The 22,301-nt window shown below is 40.3% G+C and overlaps 1 protein-coding gene across 1 annotated transcript in view; it reads left to right on the forward strand.

Annotated features, from left to right (window-relative positions):
• The window catches only part of DNAAF9 (dynein axonemal assembly factor 9), a gene marked incomplete at its 5' end in the record, with an annotated part of 148,332 nt that overhangs the window by 23,178 nt on the left and 102,853 nt on the right, over positions 1-22,301 (forward strand). The window contains 5 exons of the mRNA XM_082669478.1: positions 2,391-2,470; positions 6,569-6,688; positions 9,676-9,800; positions 11,010-11,106; positions 12,077-12,183. Of these exons, the coding sequence (XP_082525604.1) occupies positions 2,391-2,470; positions 6,569-6,688; positions 9,676-9,800; positions 11,010-11,106; positions 12,077-12,183 (529 nt within the window). The remainder of the gene's footprint in view (positions 1-2,390; positions 2,471-6,568; positions 6,689-9,675; positions 9,801-11,009; positions 11,107-12,076; positions 12,184-22,301) is intronic.

The raw sequence follows: 22,301 nt of genomic DNA on the forward strand, positions 1-22,301 counted from the left end.
TGACGTGGTACTCAGAAACTTCATTCCAGTGAGTGGACTTCTGTGGTACAATTGTTCTCCAGTTTGTGAGTCACCCACCCAGCAGTTATGGGATTTGATTTTATTGTGATTGTGCCCGTCCTACTGTCTCATTATGGCTTCTCCTTTGTCTTTGGTTTTGGGGTATCTTTTTTGGTGAGTTCAAGTGTCTTCCTGTCGATGACTGTTCAGCAGTTAGTTGTGATTCCAGTGCTCTCGCAAGATGGAGTGAGTGCACGTCCTTTTACTCCACCATCTTGAACCTGCCTCTCTAATAAGTCTTGACATCAGGTAGAGTGATTCCTCCCACTTTATTCATTTTCAGAAAAGTTTTAGCTATTTTAGAATGTTCCTTTGCCATTCCATGTAAGTTTTAGAGTAATCTTTTCTGTATCTACAAAAAAGCTTGCTGCGATTATGATAGGAATTGTGTTAAACTTGTACATTAATTTAAGGAGAATTGACATCTATATTATGTTGAGTCTTCCAGTCTGTAAATAAAATATGTCTCTCCACTTACTTATATCTTTTTTGGTTTCCTTTATCAGTGTTTTGTAGTTTTTAGCTTGTAAGTCCTGTGCATGTTTTGTTAGATTTATATTTAAATGATACTGTATTTTTAATTTTGGTTTCTGTGTGTTCATTTATACGGTTGGTTTTTATATGTTGATCTTGTGACTTTGTTGAATTCACTTATTAGTTCTCAGATTTTGTTTTTTGTAGATTCTGTGAGATTCCCTGCATAGGTCATTATGTCATCTGCAAATAGCAATAGTTTTATGTCTTCCTTTTCTATCTTTATGCCTTTTATTTCCTTTTTTTTTTTTGCCTTATCGCATTGGCTAGAACTTCCAGTATTATGTTGAATCGGAGTAATGAGAGCAGACATATTTTTCTTGTTCCTCATTTAGTTCTTTCACCATTAAGTATATTCCAAACTTTGCTTTGGAGGTTTTTTGTAGATGTTCTTTATCAAGTTGAGGAAACTCTATTTCTAGTTTTCTAAGTGTTTTTATTATGAATGGGTGTTGAATTCTGTTAGATGATTTTTCTGCATCAATTATATGGTTGTGTGATTTTTTTTTTCTTCTTTAACCTATTAGATTGTGGATTATATTGATTGATTTACCAGTAGTGAAACAGCCTTGCATCCATCTTGGTCATGGTGTACAATTCTTTTTGTATGTTTTTGAATTCTATTTGCTAATATTTTATTGAGGATTTTTATATGTATATTCATGGTAGATATTGATCTGTAGGTTTCTATTTTTTGGTGCTATCTTTGGTTTCGGTATTAGGTGGAAGATTGTGAACATCTTGAGGGAAGACAGTGATAATGACCACTAAGTCATGGACTTGGGGTATGGGAACATCAGAAAGAATCCAGGCAGGGAAAGAGAATCCAAGGAAGGGAAGTGGTGTTGTTTGGCTGGATACACTATTGCTCGGGTGAGTGTAGGGCAGTGTACCGGAACAGAGGGGTGAGGATGAAATCTGATTGTTATGGATGGAACAGTTACTGTAGTTGGTTTATGGAGGATCTTAGATAATAATGATGTGGTAGGGCTGGGAATATGTTGACTGTAGGGAAAAAAATTAATATAGGAGTGTTAGGGAATGAATACTGGAGACAGATCTTGGACCTGAAGGTGATGTGGACAGACCTTATGGAAAGATCAGTCTCAAGCAGGAAAGTGACCAGCTCTCTCTCGGACTTCTGGGAAGGAGGAGGGATTGATATGGAAAGCATGGGGTCCTTAGAAGTGATATTAACATCTGGTCATGTCTCTCCTTATGCTTTGTTTGGGAGGAAGGGCATATGCCTAAAACCAATGGAATCAGAGATCTGCACAGAAATGGGAGCAAGTACCATCTATTGACACTCTCTGTGGGGGTAGTTATGATGATACATCAGAGCTTCCTTTAGGTCCTTAGGCCAGTTTTTAGTTTTCATCTGTTTGTTATTTGTTTCGTTTTTAACAGACCAATGATGACCACAGTTAGCACAGGTAAGTGTAGAAACTCTTCTTTGATTAAAATTCAAAATTGAGAAGTCATTGGAAGTCCTTCTGGTCAGCTGCTCAGTTCTAGTCCTGTCCAGCATTCATCATGAGAGGGCCTTTGGCTCCATCCTTTGTTGAGCCAGAGAGCCACTGACCATCAGTTTGTAATCAGCAGTTCAGACTTAGTCTTCAGACCACTTCTGCCTAATCTCTTCCAAAAAATAGAAGAAAAAAGAATACTCCCTAATTTCTTGTTATGATTCTGATACCAAAGTCAGATAAGGACCAGTTTCCATCCCTAGCAGTCGTTCCCTTCCTCATGCCTTCATATGCTGGCACTCAGGAAGCTGATTTCTGTTCTTATTGCAGCTGCAGTCGACTCCGCCAGGTTCAGAGCATCCTGACCCAGAGCAGCAAGTCTCAACCCGATGGAATCCTCTGCATCCTAGGTCAGTGCTTTTAACAAGGTGGGACTCAGGGCTGGGACAACTTGGCTTCTGTTCACAGGAAGATATTAATAATAGTATCATCACTGTGAGATAAGCTGTGAGTTAGTATTCTTCTCCCAGCTTTTGTTCCCCTGAGATCTGTTGCTGTTTTAATGAGGTCAGGTGAGATATCAGTGAGATAGGGAGACTGTACCACAGAGCAGGCACTTTGTACATGTTACCTCATTTCTCCTCACAGCAACCTTACAAGAAGCAGTGTTGTCCCTTTTTTACAGAGGAGGAAACTGAGACTCTGGGAGATCAAACAGACTTGCTCAGGGCCATGGAGTGGCAGAATTCGGCATTTATTTGTTCTTTAACACTGTTTTTATTATGAAAACACATCATATAATTTAAAAATTAAGACATTACACAAATAATAATGAACAAAATTTTCTAATCATCCCAGTTACCCAGTCCCACTCCCCAGAGATAATATCAACCATATTTTTTTTAACATAAAAGGAAACATTTTATGTATATTGTTGTTAATCTAATTGAAAATTTTTCACTTGATAAGTATATCTTGGAGATTTTCCTATGTCAGGTCAATCTCCTTCTTTATCTCACTTTCATTTACATTCACAGTATTGAGTCATAAAACTTGCTTAGGTCAGGTGTTTGTCTGTCAATCACCCAATTTCCTTCCCAGAAGCGAACCACTTTCTTGTTTGTCCTTCCTCAGATAGTCTATGCATAATTTTATTTTTTCACTTAATAGCACTTGCATTTAAACTTACGATAGGCAGTGGGCAGAGTGGTTAAAAACGTGCACTCTGGAGCCAGGCAGGTTTTGGGTTTGAATCTTGGCTTCATCACTCACTTAGCTAAGAGACATAGTTTATGGTGGCCCTAGAATTCCAGTCAAATGCTGAAACAACACTCACTGGATTCTCTTTCCAGCTGCAGCCATCAAGGTTGTGGGGGCTGTCTTTGCCATGAATTTACTTATGAATAAAATCACCTGTTTGTTACTGTTATTTCTGTTAGTTAAGGCTCAGCCTAGTAAATATAGGCAGCATAAAATCATGTGGGCTACTTGAATATAGAATACTAAAGGATCGAGAAAAAAGTCTACTTATAAAAATATCACGAGACTCTCTATATATATTTATATATATATACACACATATTTATATATATTTTTTCAATGAAAACACAAATGTTGCAGAAATTGATGTTTGAAGTTGGGTGTGAAGATTGAGGTAAAAACTTAATAACCCTTCAGGACAGGGACTTCCCTGGCGGTCCAGCGGTTAAGACTATGTGCTTCTGATGCAGGGGCTGTGGGTTCGATCCCTAGTCAGGGAACTAGGATCCTACATGCTGCGTGGTGCAGCCAAAAAAAACCTTCAGGACAAACAGCTGTATGTGAATGTGAAGCAAGAAATCAATGAGGCACTTGTGTGTTTTTTTTTTTTTTTTAACATCTTTATTGGGGTATAATTGCTTTACAATGGTGTGTTAGTTTCTGCTTTATAACTACTTGTGTGTTTTTAAACAGCTTCTGGGGTTTAGTGAATTCTGCTTTTTTGAGTAATTAGAGTTATCATAGCATCTCATGGTTGGTTGTTTGGTTGGTTTAATCTGTCCTCTAGCCTCTACAGTATCCTTCTGAGCAACTCTGACTCAACTCCTTCCACTTTGGCATTTTTCATTTAGTTATTAGGGTGTAGGAGATGTTCTCACTGAATTTCTGCTAACCTTTTTTTTAAAACAGCTTTATGGTGGTATAATTCATGTATAGTAAACTGCACATATTTCAAGTGTACAATGTGATAAGTTTTGACATATGTGAAATCCCTCTTTTGGGATTTTTCGTATGTTTTTCTCATGCTTAGACTGGGGTTATGGATTTTGGAGTGCAAGACCAATGAAGCAACATGCCATTTTCATCACATATCAAGGATACATACTAACAAGACTTTTCACTGTTTATATTGACTTTGATCACTTGGCTAAGATAATATTTGTCAGGTTCTGCATTGTAAAGTACTCTCCCCACCCCTCCTTCCATATTGTCCTCTTTGGAAGGAAGTCACTATGAGCCCACACTTAAGGAGCAGGGATTATGCTCCATTGCCTTGAGGAGGGTAGTGTCTACATAAATTATTTGAAATTCTTCTGCATGGGATATTTGTCTCTTCTCCCCCATTTATTTATTTATTCAATCATTTGTTTGTATGTCTTCATGGAGATTTATTTTATACTTTGAGTTAAAATCCAGTACTACTTCATTTATACCTTAGGTTATAACCTACTACTACTTCAGATTGTTCCAGCCTTGGCCGTTTGGGGCTCTTTCAGTTGGTTCCTACATCCCTCCCTTTGATATATCTCCATAAAAGTTTTAGTTTATTTAGTACTTCTGTACTTTCTGACACTATAAGATGCTTCAGTCTTATTTTGTATATTACCTGCTTCAGTCCTAGAATCAGCTATTTCTCTAAGAAGCCCTGATTTCTTTTATTGGAGAATGGTATTAGAAACCAAGATCTGGGCACTGGGTATGCTCTTTGCTACTGGGATGTCATTGCTTTTAGGCCCTCTCAGCTGACAAAGTAAGGAAATATATGTGTGTACCTTAAGTGGTGTATATATACACATCTGTAAATGTTATATAACTGTCTCTACTGTATTAAGCTAAACGTGAATTCATATTAGTGTTTCTAGCTCTAACCCATTACTACATGGATCATTCTAGCCTCCTTCTCTTGCTTATCTGTAAACTTCCACTCCACCAGTGAGAAACTTGGCACCTACCATCTACCATCCATTTACTTGTTTAATTCCAGTATGCATGTTTAGCAGTATCAGATTTGTAGCCCAAAATTCCCCCATGGGAAACAACTTTATTAACTAAAGTGGTTACATATAGTATCTTTTACCTTTAATTTTACATGGTCAGTCTTTTTAATGTTAGCATTTTTTGTGGCAGTTTATGTAGCTGGAATCCTTAGAAGAGGACATGCTGCCCAGTCCACTGGTTATTTTTAACTCTGTAGCCCTTTCTACTTCAGGCCTTATGTAGGCCAGGTAATTTCTGCTTTTGAATCTTTTTCATCTCTTTCTTCACTAAAGTGTTGGATGGCATAAAAGAGGGTGTGCTGCTTTGATCTTGCTCAGAAAGAAGTCTTCCCATATTTGAAGTCCCCTGCCACAGGTGGTCTCTAAGCCCCTCTGGTCTGAATGCCCATTACTTTTCACTGGTCTGAATAACAACTGACAGTCCTGTTTCCCAGGCTCCAGCCATATTTCCATTCTTGGAGCTTCTTCTGCCCCAGCCCCTTCCTTTTAGCCTCACGTAGCCAGCTGCCTCCTGCCCTTGACATGTCCCTCTTGTCCAGAGTCATAGCTCTGGACCTTCACAGATATCCAGGAACCAGGTAGTATATGTGCCTGTGGCATTGAAAGGCAGTTGTGAAGGCAGTATTTAATTTCCTTTTTATTAGTCTCTGACCCAGCCCTACTAGACTGTAAGCTTTGTGAAGACCATCTGTAGGCATGTTTACTACATGCTTCAGCACCCAGCAGAGTGCTAGGCCTTGGGCCTGATAAATATTTGTGAAATGATGGATGTCTGAGGTTTCATTCACTTGTCCTCTTTTTACTTCTTTGAGTTCTTTTCAAACCACCTTAATCCTCCTTTATTTAATTCCACGTGTTTTGGTAAAGGTCTCTTTGAGAAGAGAATACTTTTCTGATGCCTATTCCTATTCTAACTGAAAGTATTAAAAAATTTTAACCAACTATGGCAGGACTTGGACTATATTTTCTGGTTCCTTCTATCCTCAAGAATTGCTTTTGATTAAATTAACAGCTTCTATGTTCTGTGCTGTTTGACTGTCTCAACTATATAGATCTTGAATCCATGTAAGAGTACTTGATGCTGAGGCCTGCTTCTTTCAGAGTTGTTTAGTTTGGCTTCTGGCACAAAACTGGTCTGAGGTGCTGCCTTTAACTTAACCACTAGGGTTTTGCTGAGCAGGGGCAAACCGTTGGGACTCATATGTTCCCCGTAGTACAGTACAGCTGATCAAAGCCTTTTTTGCCTTGCAGGAATCGATAGCAGGTACAATGAAGGCTGCAGAGAGCTGGCAAATTATCTTCTGTTTGGTTTGTACAATCAGAATACCAGTGATTTTGAGAAAACAGGGTTTTCTGAAGAGGTTCTAGATGGTAAGTATATATTGGTGAACTCTGTGTGAGAGAGGAGTAAGTGATATAGTACTTTGGATTCTTATTTCATGGACTTTTTATGGAAAAATATCAAATTTAAAATAGCCTGAAGATCCAGTATATTTTTGCTTTTTTTATTAATGAAAAACGACATTTCTTCTTTGCTGATATGTTAAGTAATATGCTCTGTAGGTTACCTGCTGGCTTATAAGAGACTAGTGACAAGTAGTTTTCAGAGTATGTTTACTAGATCAATTGGTTTTAGAGGAAAAAAGTAAACATTAATATTTGGCTTTATATCTTCTTGGCAAGGTACTAGTTTTCCTCTGAATTTTCCATTGCCTCTACATGCTGGGAGGTTCATATTATGTGCCATTGTCCTATGAAAGCACTCTCAGCTGTGATTCAAGGATAAGCCTGCAGGCTACTCCTGCAAGGAGGACTTCATGTGGATCTTCAGCTTAGGAACAAAGGCTCTTTGTCCTGCTCTGTCTTTGGGAATTGTTTTCTGTGAGCTGTAATTTATGACGATGCCTGTGACTACAATGCAGACTTTCTGCTTACATTCCCCTTTCCTTGGCTCTGAGACACTCACCCTGTGTTCATGCTGCTATGGGGTGATGCCCAGGAGCTATCTCTGATATCACATACTTAGCATTATGACTTGTCTGCCAGATGGATCAGGAGACACAGGAATAGACAAGTCAAAATGGATGAGAGACAGCTCTTGTGAAGCAGCTGGGGGACGTGTGAAAGCAAACATCTGATGTTGAAATAATCTTGCTGTGGATCTAGTACAGTGGTTCTCAACTGGGGGCAGTTTTATCCCCCAGGGGACATTTGGCAATATCTGAAGACATTTTTGATTGTCACAACTGGGCAGAGTGGATAGAGGCCAGAGATGCTGCTAAACATCCTACAATGCATACACAGGACAGCTCCCCACAACAAAGAATGATCTGGTCTAAACTGTCAGTAGTGCTGAAGGTGAAGAACCCTGGCCTAGTGTATGTGAAAATTCTTCTGTAGTAAAGTCCTTAATAGTATCTATCCTTATAGATTGGTGAAAGATTTTCTTTTTATTAGGAAGTACAGAAAGCAGGGTGAAATTATTCCTTCTGTTAATTTTTTTTCAATTCAAATTTAGTTTCAGATTTTGATTTAAAAAAATGCTTTCTTAGACTGTAAAACATACTGGTTTGGAAAGAATTCATCTTGGCAGCTCATTTAGACAGTTACAAAAAGGCAGATACTTGTATCAACCACACATTTCACTGCAGTCAAGGTTGCTAAGGACATTGCAGTACTGAAATTAAGGAAGTAGTTTAAATCCTCAGAGGTGTTCCTTTTTGCTTATCTTTATCCTGTCACCTAGCACAATGAGTGCTTATAAAGTGAGCGTTTTCTTCCAAATTAATAAATTCATTTTTTAAATCCAAGTAACTAGAAAGCTGAGTTCACCAGATTTATCTTCTACATTACAGTCCCTAATTATCTGAGAGAAGAAGAGGCAAACACAAAGGATTTATTTTAAAAAGAAACTTTTAAAATAGTTTACGTGCTCTATGCTTTCTTCTTTTACCTGACTGTGTACTCTGTTAAAATTTATTTGTAGTGATGACATCAGTCTTGTGAGATCCTGAGCATGCTTCATTAGGTTTAGTAGCTGTTGCATTATTTCTTTTATTGGATCCTAATTCTTCGAAGTATGTTACACATTAGTACAGAGTACAGTCTATACAGGAAGCCCTCCGTGACATCAAACTCTCACTATTGAGCAGGTGACCTACAGGAGATTCAGGGTGGGTCTCCCAGCAGAATGAGACGGGGCTTCTTTCCCATCCCTTGCTACCTTTTAACTCTAGCACTTAGCTGAGAGTCAGCAGTGAAGAGCCTGCTCCATACTGTGTTGCCTAGAACACCTAGGGTCTGACCAGGTGTGGAGCTCAGAGTGGCTTAAAAGGCTACCATCATGGAGCTTTATTTCATGGGGCCACCCAGCTGTGCAGACAGCTGAGATCAGTATTCACTGGGCTTATGTTTTTGTAGATTATGGTCCATCACACTGTGTTACTGTGTTGGCATTGCCCTAAACCTGCTGCCTTAGTTGCTTCCTGCCCCCATGCTCCTCTCTCACTTCCAGCCATCTCCTCTAGCCCCTTCCCTAGTGTCATCTTGTTAGAAAGAGGCCTAATGACTTTGGTTTCTGAGGAGCCGTAGAATGGAGCCTCTGCTTTTCTTCTGGAAGTGTGACTGCTTTCTTTCTCAGTGTTCAAACTGTTTTAATATTCCTGCCCCGTTCCATGGCTTGTTTGTTAGTTTACTTGGTTTTATTTGCACCTTTGGGATTGCTTTATTTATTTGACCCAGTAGCATCGATGGTTATTCCCTAAATCTGTGAGCTGCTGATCACTTGCCTCTACTTCCTTCCTCCCAGCCTTTCCTGTGTACAGAGTTTACATCTGTATACAATAACCCTTCCCAGGTTGCAAGGCAAAGGGTATCCTCGGGCCCACGATTTGCCTTGAGCCAGATGAGCCAGCAGCCAAGAGCTTTATACACTGATGTCTGCAGGAGAACCAGTCACTGGCCATATTTGGTGCTGTTTTCCTGCCTCAGTGGCTTTTACCTGTAGAGTTTCCAATTGCTATCTATCTCCACAGTGAAGTACACAGTTGAGTTTGGTACAACAAATTTTGCTGTGTTGAACTTTGTGAAACACCCTGAAGGCTGTTCTTTTGACTTTTCTACCACAACCAGAGGGCTACAGTAGTGGAAGCATAGCATGGGGATGAGGAAATGCTTGCTGTCCACACTTGAGTGTTCTATAGTCACTTTGAAGCACGTTGCCTGATTAAAGAATTTTCGGTTTAGAGTTTTGTTACATTGTTTCTGTAGTTTTAATGGTTTTACTGATTATGTGGGCAGAAGATGTGTAAAGGAAATGCCTTTGACAATCTTGTGTTTTAATTTTGTTTTTCTTACAGATGTGATTATATTGATTAAATCAGATAGTGTCCATCTGTACTGTAATCCTATAAATTATCGCTATCTTTTACCCTATGTGGCACATTGGAGAAATCTGCATTTCCACTGCATGACCGAAAATGAGGTGAGGAGAAACGATAAAATAGGCGCTTAGAGACACTCTGAGGATATTCGTTCAGGAAAATGTATTGATAGAATGGGAACAGGAGGTCCTTAAAGAAATCAAATTGGGGAGTTCCCTGGTGGTCCAGTGGTTAGGACTCCAAGCTTCCACTGCAGGGGGCATGGGTTTGATCCCTGGTTGTGGAACTAAGATCCCGCATGCCGTGCAACATGGCCCCCACAAAAAATAAAAATTTGTGAAATGTGGTTACACAAAAAAAGGTTATTTTTTTTAGTGGAACTTTTCATATTTCATTATGAGGCTACCCTAGCAATAAATTATATGCCTGAAAGAGACAAAAAGGACTATTAAAATTGGGACCTAATAATGGGCTTGTGAACCTGCCCTCCTACCCTGCTTCTTTATCCCCGGCCTGGGTCCATTCTCTCGGGCCTAGGAACTGCCCCAGGAGAATTTGATAAGCTCTGTGACATTTCCATGTTTGGATTTCTTGGTATTTGTTTCTATTTCCCTTTAGACCCTTTTCAAAGATTTGGCTAGAAATCAAATTGGGACTTAAGATTTAGGATTTCATGGAAATTGTGACCCAGTGTAGGTCCAGAACGTTTCTTGCCATATGAGCATTTGGGGGACTTTTGAGGACAAGTTTTATCTCTTGCATTTAGGTCTCTGATCCATTTTGAGTTGATTTTTGTGTGTGGTGTAAGGTAAGGGAACACTGAAAGTTGCCTTTAAAAATACCCTCTTGGGCTTCCCTGGTGGCGCAGTGGTTGGCAGTCCGCCTGCCGATGCAGGGGACGTGGGTTCGTGCCCCGGTTCGGGAGGATCCCGTGTGCCGCGGAGCGGCTGGGCCCGTGAGCCATGGCCGCTGGGCCTGCGTGTCCGGAGGCTGTGCTCCGCAACGGGAGAGGCCACAGCAGTGAGAGGCCTGCGTACCGAAAAAAAGAAAAAAACCCTCTTGATGGGAATTCCCTAGCGTTCCAGTGGTTAGGACTCTGTGCTTTTACTGCCAAGGAATGGGTTCAGTCCCTAGTCAGGGAACTAAGATCCCGCAAGCCACGCAATGCGGCCAAGCAAAACAAAACAAAACAAAAACAAACAAAAAAACCCTCTTGGGACATTTGGGACAACTAATAAAAATGCACAGAAAATATGGGATTTTGTATGATGTCTCATTAGAGCCTGTTCCCTTTCTATTTCCTTCTTTAGTATGAAGATGAGGAAGCTGCAGAAGAATTTAAAATTGCCAGTTTTGTGGACATGGTTCGAGACTGTAGTAGAATTGGCATTCCTTACAGCTCCCAAGGTGCGTATCTGACAGTCAGTCATTTTAGAACCTTGCTGGGATGGTGTGTGAATCGAATGTCCTTACTTCTCCTTTCAGTGGAGGCATTCAGCTGGGAAACCTGTTGATCTGTTTTCACTAAAGGCAGAGAGGATCAAGCAGAATGAAATTTGGGAACTTTCCTATGCAAGCTTGTATTCGTAACTGAAGGTTCTGCAGCAACACAGCATACTACCAGCAGCAGTCAGAAGAACTGATAAGGGATTTACCATAGTTGCCATCTATGCTATACCACTTATTATACTTGAAGTGTAGATGTGGGGCCTCTTGCTAATAAGAAATAGTAATTTGGGTAGCTGTTAAAAATATGCTGACAGTGAGACTCAAAAATAATGTGTAGGGGACTTCCCTGGTGGTCCAGTGGTTAAGACTCTGTGCTTCCAGTGCAGGGGCACGGGTTCGATCCCTGGTCTGGGAACTAAGATCCCACGTGCCAACACGGCATGGCCGAAAAAAAAACGTGTGAAAACAGAGGGAAAAAATGAACAAGCTTAGCAGTGCTTTTATCTTATTTATTAAAAAAAAAAAAAAAAAAAAAAAAACTTTGCACATTGAAGCTTGTTGTTATAAGAAAAGAAAAATTTTGATTTGGTATTTTTCCCTTGAGGAAGTTGGTTAGCTGTGTTTCTTAAGGGAAAGGAGCCAAGTTTTAATAAATTTGTCTATTAATAAATATATCCACTTAGTGATACAAGTCAGATGTAGGAGGCCACTATTTATTTATTTACTTAGTTAGGAAACCAGAATATGAAAAAATACTGTAGAGAAATCTGAATTTTTGTAACTTGTTTGTGTATCTGTTTCAGTTTTATTTTGCTTGATGAGGCTGTGGTGAACTTGTGAGAAATGATGTCTAATGACCACATTAGATCAGGTTTAGACTGCTATATCCAGGACGGTATTTGATACATGTTGTACTTGATTCCTCTAGGTCACTTGCAGATATTTGATATGTTTGTAGTGGAGAAATGGCCAATTGTACAGGCCTTTGCACTTGAGGGCATTGGAGGGGATGGATTTTTTACCATGAAATACGAGGTATGTATGAAAAGCAGTGTGCCTGGTTTTTGTCTACCACTGGGCTGTTTTTATGAAGGCCCACAATGTAGGTGTATAACACTCTGAAAAGCTGGCAGTGACTCCAAAGGGCATGGAGCAAGTTAAAAGACTTGAAATGGAAAGTAGTTGCTATTTAAGGCTAGTCCCCAAACTGAGCTCCTGTGCCCTTTATTCTTGGAGTTCCTCTCTGTCCTCCTTCCTCTCCTTTCCCCATTCTAAGTTCACTGTAGCACCCTAGGCTGACTCCTATGTCACCCATATTTGTCACACCCACTCACCCATTCACCCACCCCTGATCTCTGGATTAGAAGCTCCTTGAGAACAAAAGCATTCTTGTTGTTTGTAGCTCAGAAGTTCGTATAATTTAACTGTTCAAGAGCAATGAAAGGAGCAATGAGAATTTTGTATAAGTACTGTGTACTAGAGGAATAAAAGGGTTAGATTTTATGGTAAGAACAGTATCTTTTATTTCAGTATTCTTTGCATCTAGATGACAAATAAATATTTGTTAAGTGAATTAATGAATGAGACTGGGAGAGGGGATCATCCAGGGTACATATTAGGGAGGATGACCTGGTATCCACCTGCCTCCATAGGATCCACACTGAAATGACCTGCCCCCAGTACAGGAAACCAGGGAGAGGGAACATTGACATGCTAGAAATGGGGACTTACTCTTAGGGATAGAAGTAAGTGAGACCTTTGGAAGCAAGACCCAGGGCTAAGTCCTACCCCCTTCTGAGAAGTAGCAGTGTCCCTAAGAAATGTTCGGAGGCTCACCTGGCAAACCCTGTAATGTAGAGGAACGTGGGCTGTAGGGATGAAGAGACACACAGCACATCAGCCCTACTCTTCTTGCTCCAAACCAGTTTTCTCACATTGACCACAGGTAGCAGAACATCAACAAGGCTGTGGGAGCTGCCCCTGATAGCACCTAATGCCCTCTAATTTAGAAGAAGAGGGGCTTGAAAGGAGGCAAGTCATAGGAGGTAGAGAGGAAGCTTAAAATTTTTAGTGATAATGATAATGTTTATTTTTAATTAATTGTATAAACTAGGCATTTATACTGTCTCGTATACTCCAGGCACTGTTCTAAGCATTTTGCATGAATTAACTTTAATTCTTACAATAACCCTCTGAAGTAGGTACTATTACCATCCCTGTTTTATGGAAAGTTTAAATGAATTTCTCAAAGTCACAGAGCTAGTAGCCTGTGAGTGGCAGGGCTAGGGCCCAGTCAAGAGAGTCTGGCTTCAGAGCCTGTGCTCCTAACCCCTGGACTGCCACTAGATTAGAATTAGAAAGCAGTGCACTAGGAGGCTATACAATTCATGCAGCTCAAATGGGGCAGACCTCTGGCTTCTGCCTTAAGGCGCATCATACCATGAAGTCAAATCCAGGCAATGTAGATTTTTCCTGTAGGGTGGTGTTTTTAGGGGATGGGATGGGCAGTGAGGAGGAAACAGCACACATCATATTGTAAGAGTTATTACTATAAGTCTTCTCTCAAGATCCCTTTCTTCAGATCCTGCCCTTCTCTGTAGCCACTAATTTTCATTCTCTCAGATACTTTCCTTTCGTCTCCATCTCATTTCCCTTGACCTCACTTCTCTTCCTTACCCTGTCCTTCCTGGTCGTTTAAGGTATGGAGTAGTTTGGCCTACTGATCAGCTCTGCCATTATACTGTACTTCTCTCTGATTCACATATTAAAGGCCTGATAACTGCCTGAGCCAGAAAAGTTCTTGCCTTCTTTGAAAGCTAGGAGGAGAACTACGGATACTTACAACTTAATTTTTCAAACTACTTTTTTATTACATGCTCATACCCAGAAGAAAATCCTTAATTCAGAGGATGTTTTCATCCCTGATGTGGTAGGTGCCAGCATGAGAAAGGAAGCCAGACCCACATAGCATTTACTTGGTATTTAGGCTGAGCCAAACTAAGTTATGGATATAGGGAACTCTTTCTTCCTGGAAGCAGTACAGGGAAGTTCCTCTGCTAGGGCTTTCCCTGCCTCCAACTTCCTTCTTACTCTCCAGCTGCTGGAACTGTATGACCTGGTAATGTAAATTTACATTAACTAGCTCCCCAAGGGGAGGATTCTAAAATAATCCTCTGAATAATGAGAATAACTACAGAGTAAACATTCATTCACCTTTTTATGGACAAACATAAGATTTTTGCACTGAAAGGTAGGATAAACCCTATGAAAAAATTCAAAAGGTAAGAAAGAGACCATAGCATAGTAGATGCAGGGATAGATTGGCATGCTTTTAAAAAATATTTTCTCCAGGAAATAAAATAAAAATTGAGAAAAATATCTCTTTCTACTTTTTAAGAATGCAGTTTGTAAAAAGAGAAATGAGATAGGTAGAGCAAGCAGAATTAAAAAGGGAGGTGGATGACATGAGGAAATATTGTTATGTCTCCAAATTCATTAGTAGAATTAAGATTTGAATTTCAAAATAGAAATCAGGGAGATTGGCCAAATGGCAGAGTAGAAAGACCCTGAGCCCACCTTCTGTCACAAGCACACCAAAATCAGAATTATTTGCAGAGCAACCATCGATGAAAAAAGACCACAACCTACCAGAAAGACCTTCTACAACTAAAGACATAAGGAACGAACCACAACAAGACAGGTAGGAAGGGCAGACTTGCAATATAGTCAGGTCCTTTTCCCCCAGGTGGGTGACCCACAACTGGAGGATAATTACATTGCAGAGGTTCTCCCACAGCAGTGAGAGTTCTGAGCCCCACATCAGGCTCCCCAGCCTGAGGGCCCTGCACTGGGAAACTGAGCTCCCAGAGCATTTGACTTTTAAGGCCAGCAGGGCTTAATATCAGGAGTCCCACAGGACTGGGGGAAACAGAGACTTCATTCTTAAAGGGCGTGCACAAAATATCACACGCCCTGGGACTCAGGGCGAAAGCAGTAATTTGATAGGACCCCGGGCCAGGCTTACCTGCTGGTCTTGGGGAGTCTCCCAGAGAGGCAAGAGGCAACTGCAGCTCACCCTGGGGACATAGACGCTGATGGCAGCCATTCCTTGGGAGCTCCCTTCTATCACGTGGACATTGATGCTAGTGGTCGCCATTGTGAATCCTCCCTCTAGCTCATTAGCACCAAGACCTGGCTTCAGTAGCCTGTAGGGGCCAGTGCTGGGATGCCTCAGGCCAAACTAACTAGGCAGGGGAACAGCCCCACCCATCAGCAGGCTGGCTGCCTGAAGACTTCCTGAACCCACAGCTGCGTTTAGACATGGCCCTGCCCACCAGAGGCTCAGGACACAGCTCCACCTACCTGTGGGAAGGCACCAGTCCCAGAATCCTCTGGGCCCCAGCCCTGCCCTCCCAGAAGCCTGCTGCGGCCTTTGGACCAGTCTCACCAACCAAGGGGCAGACACTAGCTGCAAGAAAACCAGACTCCCACAGCCTGTGAATACAGCCTGCCCAAAGCAGGCCAGACCCTGCCCTGAGACCACTTTGGCCCTGGCCCCCTGCCCACTAGCAGCCAAATACAAGCTTCAGGACACCCTGGACCCCAAACCCAACTGTGTCAGCGCACACACATACACACACACACACACACACACACACACACACACCAGTGATCTGACACCAGCTCTGGGATCCCTAGGCCTAGAAACCAGACTCCAAGACCCAGGTCTGCCTGCCAGTAGTCTGGTACTAACTCCAGGACCTGGCTTCACCCACCAGTGGACAGGCAACAACCCTGGAGTCTTCTGGGGCTCCCTGAGGTTTTCCAGCCCCACCAACCAGCAGCCGGCAACCTCTGCACAAGGCAGGGCCTGGCAACCAACTGGACCAGGCGCCAACAAAGCCTACCACATCACGCAAATAGCCCTCTACAAAAGAAGGACCCACACAGCCCTCATGGGAGAACCCCTAGAGCATATAGCTTGGGTGACAAGGGGGGGTGCACTGCCGGGATGCATAGGATGTCTCCTACAGAAGACCACTTCTCCAAAGTTGGGAAACATAATTAACCTACCAGATAAATAAAAATCCAAACAGCAACTTAGACAAAATGAGGGGACAGAGGAACATGTTCCAGTCAAGGGAATTAGATAAAACCCCAGAAGATGAATTAAGTGAAAAAGGCAATCTTCCCAAGAAAGAGTGCAGGGTGGTGATCATAAAGATGATCAAAGAATGTGGGTGGGGCTTCCCTGGTGGCTCAGTGGTTAAGAATCCTCCTGCCAATGCAGGGGACACGGGTTCGATCCCCGGTCCAGGAAGATCCCATATGCTGCGGAGCATCTAAGCCCATGGGCCACAGCTACTGAGCCTGTGCTCTAGAGCCCGCGAGCCACAACTACTGAAGCCCGCGTGCCACAACTGCTGAAGCCCACGCACCTAGAGCCCATGCTCCTCAACAAGAGAAGCCACCACAATGAGAAGCCTGCGCACCGCAACGAAGAGTAGCCCCCACTCGCCACAACTAAAGAAAGCCCATGTGCGGCAACGAAGACCCAACACAACCAAAAAAATAAATTAAAAAAAAAAAAGAATGTGGGTGAAGAATGGATGCACAGAGCGAGAAATTAGAAGTTTTTAACAAAGAGTTTGAAAATATAAAGAACAGCTAGAGATGAAGAATACAGTAATGGAAATGAAAAATACATTAGAAGGAATCATCAGTATATTAAATGATACAGAAGAATGAATCAGTGAGCTGGAAGACAAAGTAGTGGAAATCACTGATGCTGAACAGAAAAAAGAATGAAATGAGGACAGTGTAAGAGACCTCTGGGACAACATCAAGCGCACTAATATTTGCATTATAGGGGTCTTAGAAGGAGAAGAGAGAAAGGTGCTAAGAACATACTTGAAGACATAATAGCTGAAAACTTCCCTAACCTGGAATAGGTTACAGTTATTCACATCCAGGAAATGCAGAGTCCCATACAGGATTAACCCAAAGAGGAACACACCAAGACACATTATAATTAAAATGGCAAAAATTAAAGAGAGAATATTAAAAGAGGCAAGACAAAAGGAACAAATAACATACAAGGGAACTCCCATAAGGCTGTGAGCTGATTTTTCAGCAGAAACTCTGCAGGCCAGAAGGGAGTACCATGATAAATTTAAAGTGACAAAAGGGAAAAACCTACAAGCACAAATGCACTACTCAGTAAGGCTTTCATGCATATTTGTTGATGAGAGCAAAAGCTTTATAGACAAGCAAAAGCTGAAAGAGTTCACCACCAAACCAGCTTTATAACCAATGTTAAAGGAACTTCTCTAGGTGAAAAAGAAAAGGCCACAACTAGAAACATGAAAATTATGAAATGAAAAAGCTCATCAGTAAGGAGAACATACAGTAAAGATAGGAAATCATCCATGCACAAACCTAGTAGAAAGGTGAAAAGGCAAAAGTAGTAAAATCCACAATATCCACAAATATACACAATAAGCACTTAAGGGATACACAGAAGAATTAGATGTAAAATGTGGTGGTGTTTTGCCGAAAGCCTGCTTTCTGTTTTAAGGTTTGTTGGATTCGCTGGCAAAATAACCACTTGTTTCACACAAATAAACAGCTTTAATCCTTTAATGAAAGATGATTTAGCTTAATTTTAATATACAATCATTAGAAGGAAAGGAATAAGAATATTAGAGAAACATAACACGGTATATATACATCACGGAATTGGGCCAACGCCTACTTCCAGATCCAAACAGCAGCTGGGAAGTCCTGAGTAACACCAGTCTGGAGCCCCAGTTGGGAAGGGTCCTGGGCGGTGCCTCCACCCCATGGGTGAGACTTCAGATCAGAGTTCCAGGGGCTTCCATTTGTAATTCCAGGCCACAAACTGATATCAGTTTGCATGCCAAAATGCAGCTCTGGATTTACTTTAGCAATGCTGTTTGTTTCACCATGTGGGTCACAAGATTTTCCAGACCCCAGGGGACTGGCCAGGTCCCCGGGGCTCAAGAAATTCCAAGACCCACTCCCTTTCTTATTGTGAGTGCTGCTTGCCTTGTTAGCAGCATTGTTAGGTGTGCAAGCAAGCGTGCAGTCCAGGCTGGGTCACGGGTCAGTCAGAGGCCTGCTTCTGCATCTGAAGCCTGAACAAGACTACTTTATTAATTTTCCCAACAGATATCAAAAACAGTCATAGTGAGGGGAGGAGAGTGCAAACTGTGGGATTGTTAAAATGCATTTGAAATTAAGAGATCAACAACTTTAAACAATCAAGTATGTATATAGATTGCTATATAAAAACCTCATGGTAACCACAAACCAAAAGACTGTAATAGATGTACACAAAAAAGAAAAATCCAAACAAAACACTAAAGATAGTCACAAGAGAACAAAAGAAGAAAAAGGACCTACAAAAGCAACCCCAAAACAATTAAAATGACAATAAGAACATATATATCAATAATTACCTTAAATGTAAATGGACTGACTGCTCCAATCAGAAGACACAGAGTAGCTGAATGGATACAAAAACAAGACCTTTGTATATGCTGACTACAAGAGGCTTCACTTCAGGTCTAAAGACACACACAAACTGAAAGTGAGGGGATGGATAAAGGTATTCCATGCAAATGGAAATTAACAGAAAGCCAGGGTAGCAATACTTATATCAGACAAAATAGATCCTAAAATAAAGGCTGTTATAAGAGACAAAGAAGGACACTACATAATAATCAAGGAATCAATCCAAGGAGAAGATATAACAATTATAAATATATATGCACCCAACATAGGAGCACCTAAATACATAAAGCAAATATTAATGGGCATAAAGGGAGAAATCAACAGTAACACAATAACAGTAGAGGACTTTAACACCCCGTTTACATCAATGGACAGATCATCCAGACAGAAAATCAGTAAGGAAGCACTGGCCTTAAATGACACATCAGACCAAATAGACTTAATTGATATAGAGCATTCCATCCAAAAGCAGCAGAATACACATTCTTTTCAAGTGCCCATGGAACATTCTCCAGGATAGGTCACATACTAGGCCACAAAACAAGTCTTGGTAAATTTTTTAAAAATTGAAATCATATCAAGCATCTTTTCCAACCACAACACTGACTAGAAACCAACTACAAGGAAAAAGACTGCAAAAACCACAAAACACATGGAGGGTTAACAATATGCTACTAAACAATGAATGGATCACTGAAGAAATCAAAAAGGAAATAAAAAATTACCTAGAGACAAATGAAAATGAAAACATGATGATCCAAAACCTATGGGACACAGCAAAAGCAGTTCTAAGGGAGAAGTTTATAGCAATACAAGCTTACCTTAGGAAACAAGAAAAATCTCAAATAAACAACCTAACCTTACACCTAAAGGAGCTAGAGAAAGAAGAACAAACAAAACCCAAAGTTAGTGGAAGGGAAAAAGTCATAAAGATGGCAGAAATAAATGAAATAGAGATTTTTAAAAAAATAGAAAAGATAGATGAAACTAAAAGCTGGTTCTCTGAAAAGATAAAATTGATGAGTCTTTAGCCAGCCGCATAAAGAAGAAAGGGAGAGAGCCTAAATCAATAATACCAGAAATGAAAAAGGAGAAGTTACAGCTGACACCACAGGAATACAAAGGATCATAAGAGACCACTACGAGCAACTATACATCAATAAAATGGACAAACTAGAAGAAATGGACCAATTCTTAAAAAGGTACAATCTCCCAAGACTGAACCAGGAAGAAATAAAAAATATGAACAGACCAATTACCAGTACTAAAATTGAATCAAAAACAAACAAAAAACAAAACAAAACAAAAACACTCCCAGAAAACAATAGTCCAGGACCAGATGGCTTTACAGGTGAGTTCTACCAAACATTTAGAGAAGAATTAACACCTGTCCTTCTGAAACTGTTCCAGAAAACTGCAGAGAAGGAACACTTCCAAAATCATTCTTTGAGGCCAACATCACCTGATACCAAAACCAGACTAAGATACCATAAAAAAAGAAAATAACAGGCCAGTATCACTGATGAGCATAGATGCAAAAACCGTCAACAAAATCATCAACTGAATCCAACAGCACATTAAAAGGATCATACATCATGATCAAGTGGGATCTATCAATGGAAATTTGCAGTATCTGCAGATCAATCAGTGTGATACATCACATTAACAAGTTGAAGACTAAAAACCATATGATCATCTCAACAGATGCAGAAAAGGCAAAATTCAATACCCATTTATGATTAAAAACCCTCCAAAAAGTGGGCATAGAGAGAGCATACCTCAACATAATAAAAGCAATTTATGACAAAAAAGGAATCCAAATTGGAAAGGAAGAAGTAAAGCTTTCACTGTTTGTGGATGACATAATACTATACATAGAAAATCCTAAAGACACTACCAGAAAACTGCTAGAGCTAATCAATGAATTTGGTGAAGTTGCAGGTTATAAAATTAATATACAGAAATCTGTTGCATTTCTATACACTAACAATGAACTATCACAAAGAGAAATTAAGGAAACAATCCCATCTACCATTGCATCAAAAAGAATAAAATACCTAGGAATAAATCTGCCTAAAGAGTTAAAAGACCTATTCTCAGAAAACTGTATGACACTGATGAAAGAAATTAAAGATGACACAAATGGAAAGATATATACCGTGGTCTTGGATTGGAAGAAGTAATATTGTTAAAATGACCATACTACCCGAGGCAATCTACAGATTCGGTTCAATCCCTATCAAAATACCAATGGCATTTTTCATGGAACTAGAGCAAATAATTTTAAAATTTGTATGGAAACACAAAAGACCCCAAAGAACCAAAACAGTCTTGAGAAAGAAGAACGACAGAGCTGGAGGAATCGCAGTCCCTGACTTTAGACTATACTACAAAGCTGCAGTAATAACAGCAGTATGGTACTGGCACACAGACACATAGATCAATGGAACAGAATAGAGAGCCCAGCAATAAACCCATGCACTTATGGTCAATTAATCTACAACAAAAGAGGCAAGAATATACAATGGAGAGAAGACAGTCTCCAATAAGTGGTGCTGGGAAAACTAGACAGCTACATGTAAAAGAATGAAATTAGAACATTGTCTAACACCATATACAAAAATAAACTCAAAGTGGATTAAAGACCTAAGTGTAAGGCTGGAAACCATAAAACTAGAGGAAAACCTAGGCAGAACACTCTGACATAAATTGTAGCAATAGTTTTTTGGATCTTCCTCCTAATGCAAATTAAATAAATTAAAAATAAACAAGTCAGACCTGATTAAACTTAAAAGCTTTCGCACAGCAAAGGAGACCATCAACAAAATGAAGACAGCCTACTGAATGGGAGAAGATATTTGCAAATGATACAACTGATAAGAATTAATATCCAGAATATATAAAAAGCTCATACAACTCCACATCCAAAAAACAACCCAATCAAAAAATGGGCAGAAGTCCTAAACAGGCATTTCTCCAAAGAAGACATGCAGATGGCCAACAGGCATGTGAAAAGATGCTCAACATCGCTATCATCAGGGAAATGCAACTCAAAACCACAATGAGATATCACCTCACATTTGTCAGAATGACTGTCATCGAAAAGAACACAAATAAATGTTGATAAGGATGTGGCGAAAAGGGAAGCCATCATACACTGTTGGTGGAAATGTAAATTGGTAGAGCTACTGTGGAAAACAGTATGGAGATTCCTCAAAAAACTGAAAATATAACTATCTTATATCCCAGCAATTCCACTCCTGGGTATACATTCAAAAAAAAACCCCCAAAACTCTAACTCAACAAGATACATGCACCCCAGTGTTCACAGCAACATTATTTACAGTTGCCAATATATGGACGCAACCTAAGTGTTCATCAGTAGATGAATGGATAAAGAAGATATGGTGTATATATATACAATGGAATACTGCTCAGCCATAAAAAAAGAATAAAAACTTGCCATTTGCAACAACATGGATGGATTTGGATGGTATGCTAAGTGAAATAAGTCAGAGAAACACAAATATATTTTATGTGGAATCTAAAAAAATACAACAAACTAGTGAATAAAATGAAAAGGAAATAGACTCACAGATATAAAGAACTAACTAGTC

The sequence above is a fragment of the Grampus griseus genome (assembly GCF_964374135.1).
Source record: "Grampus griseus genome assembly, chromosome: 14".
NCBI classification, from domain to species: Eukaryota; Metazoa; Chordata; class Mammalia; order Artiodactyla; family Delphinidae; genus Grampus; species Grampus griseus.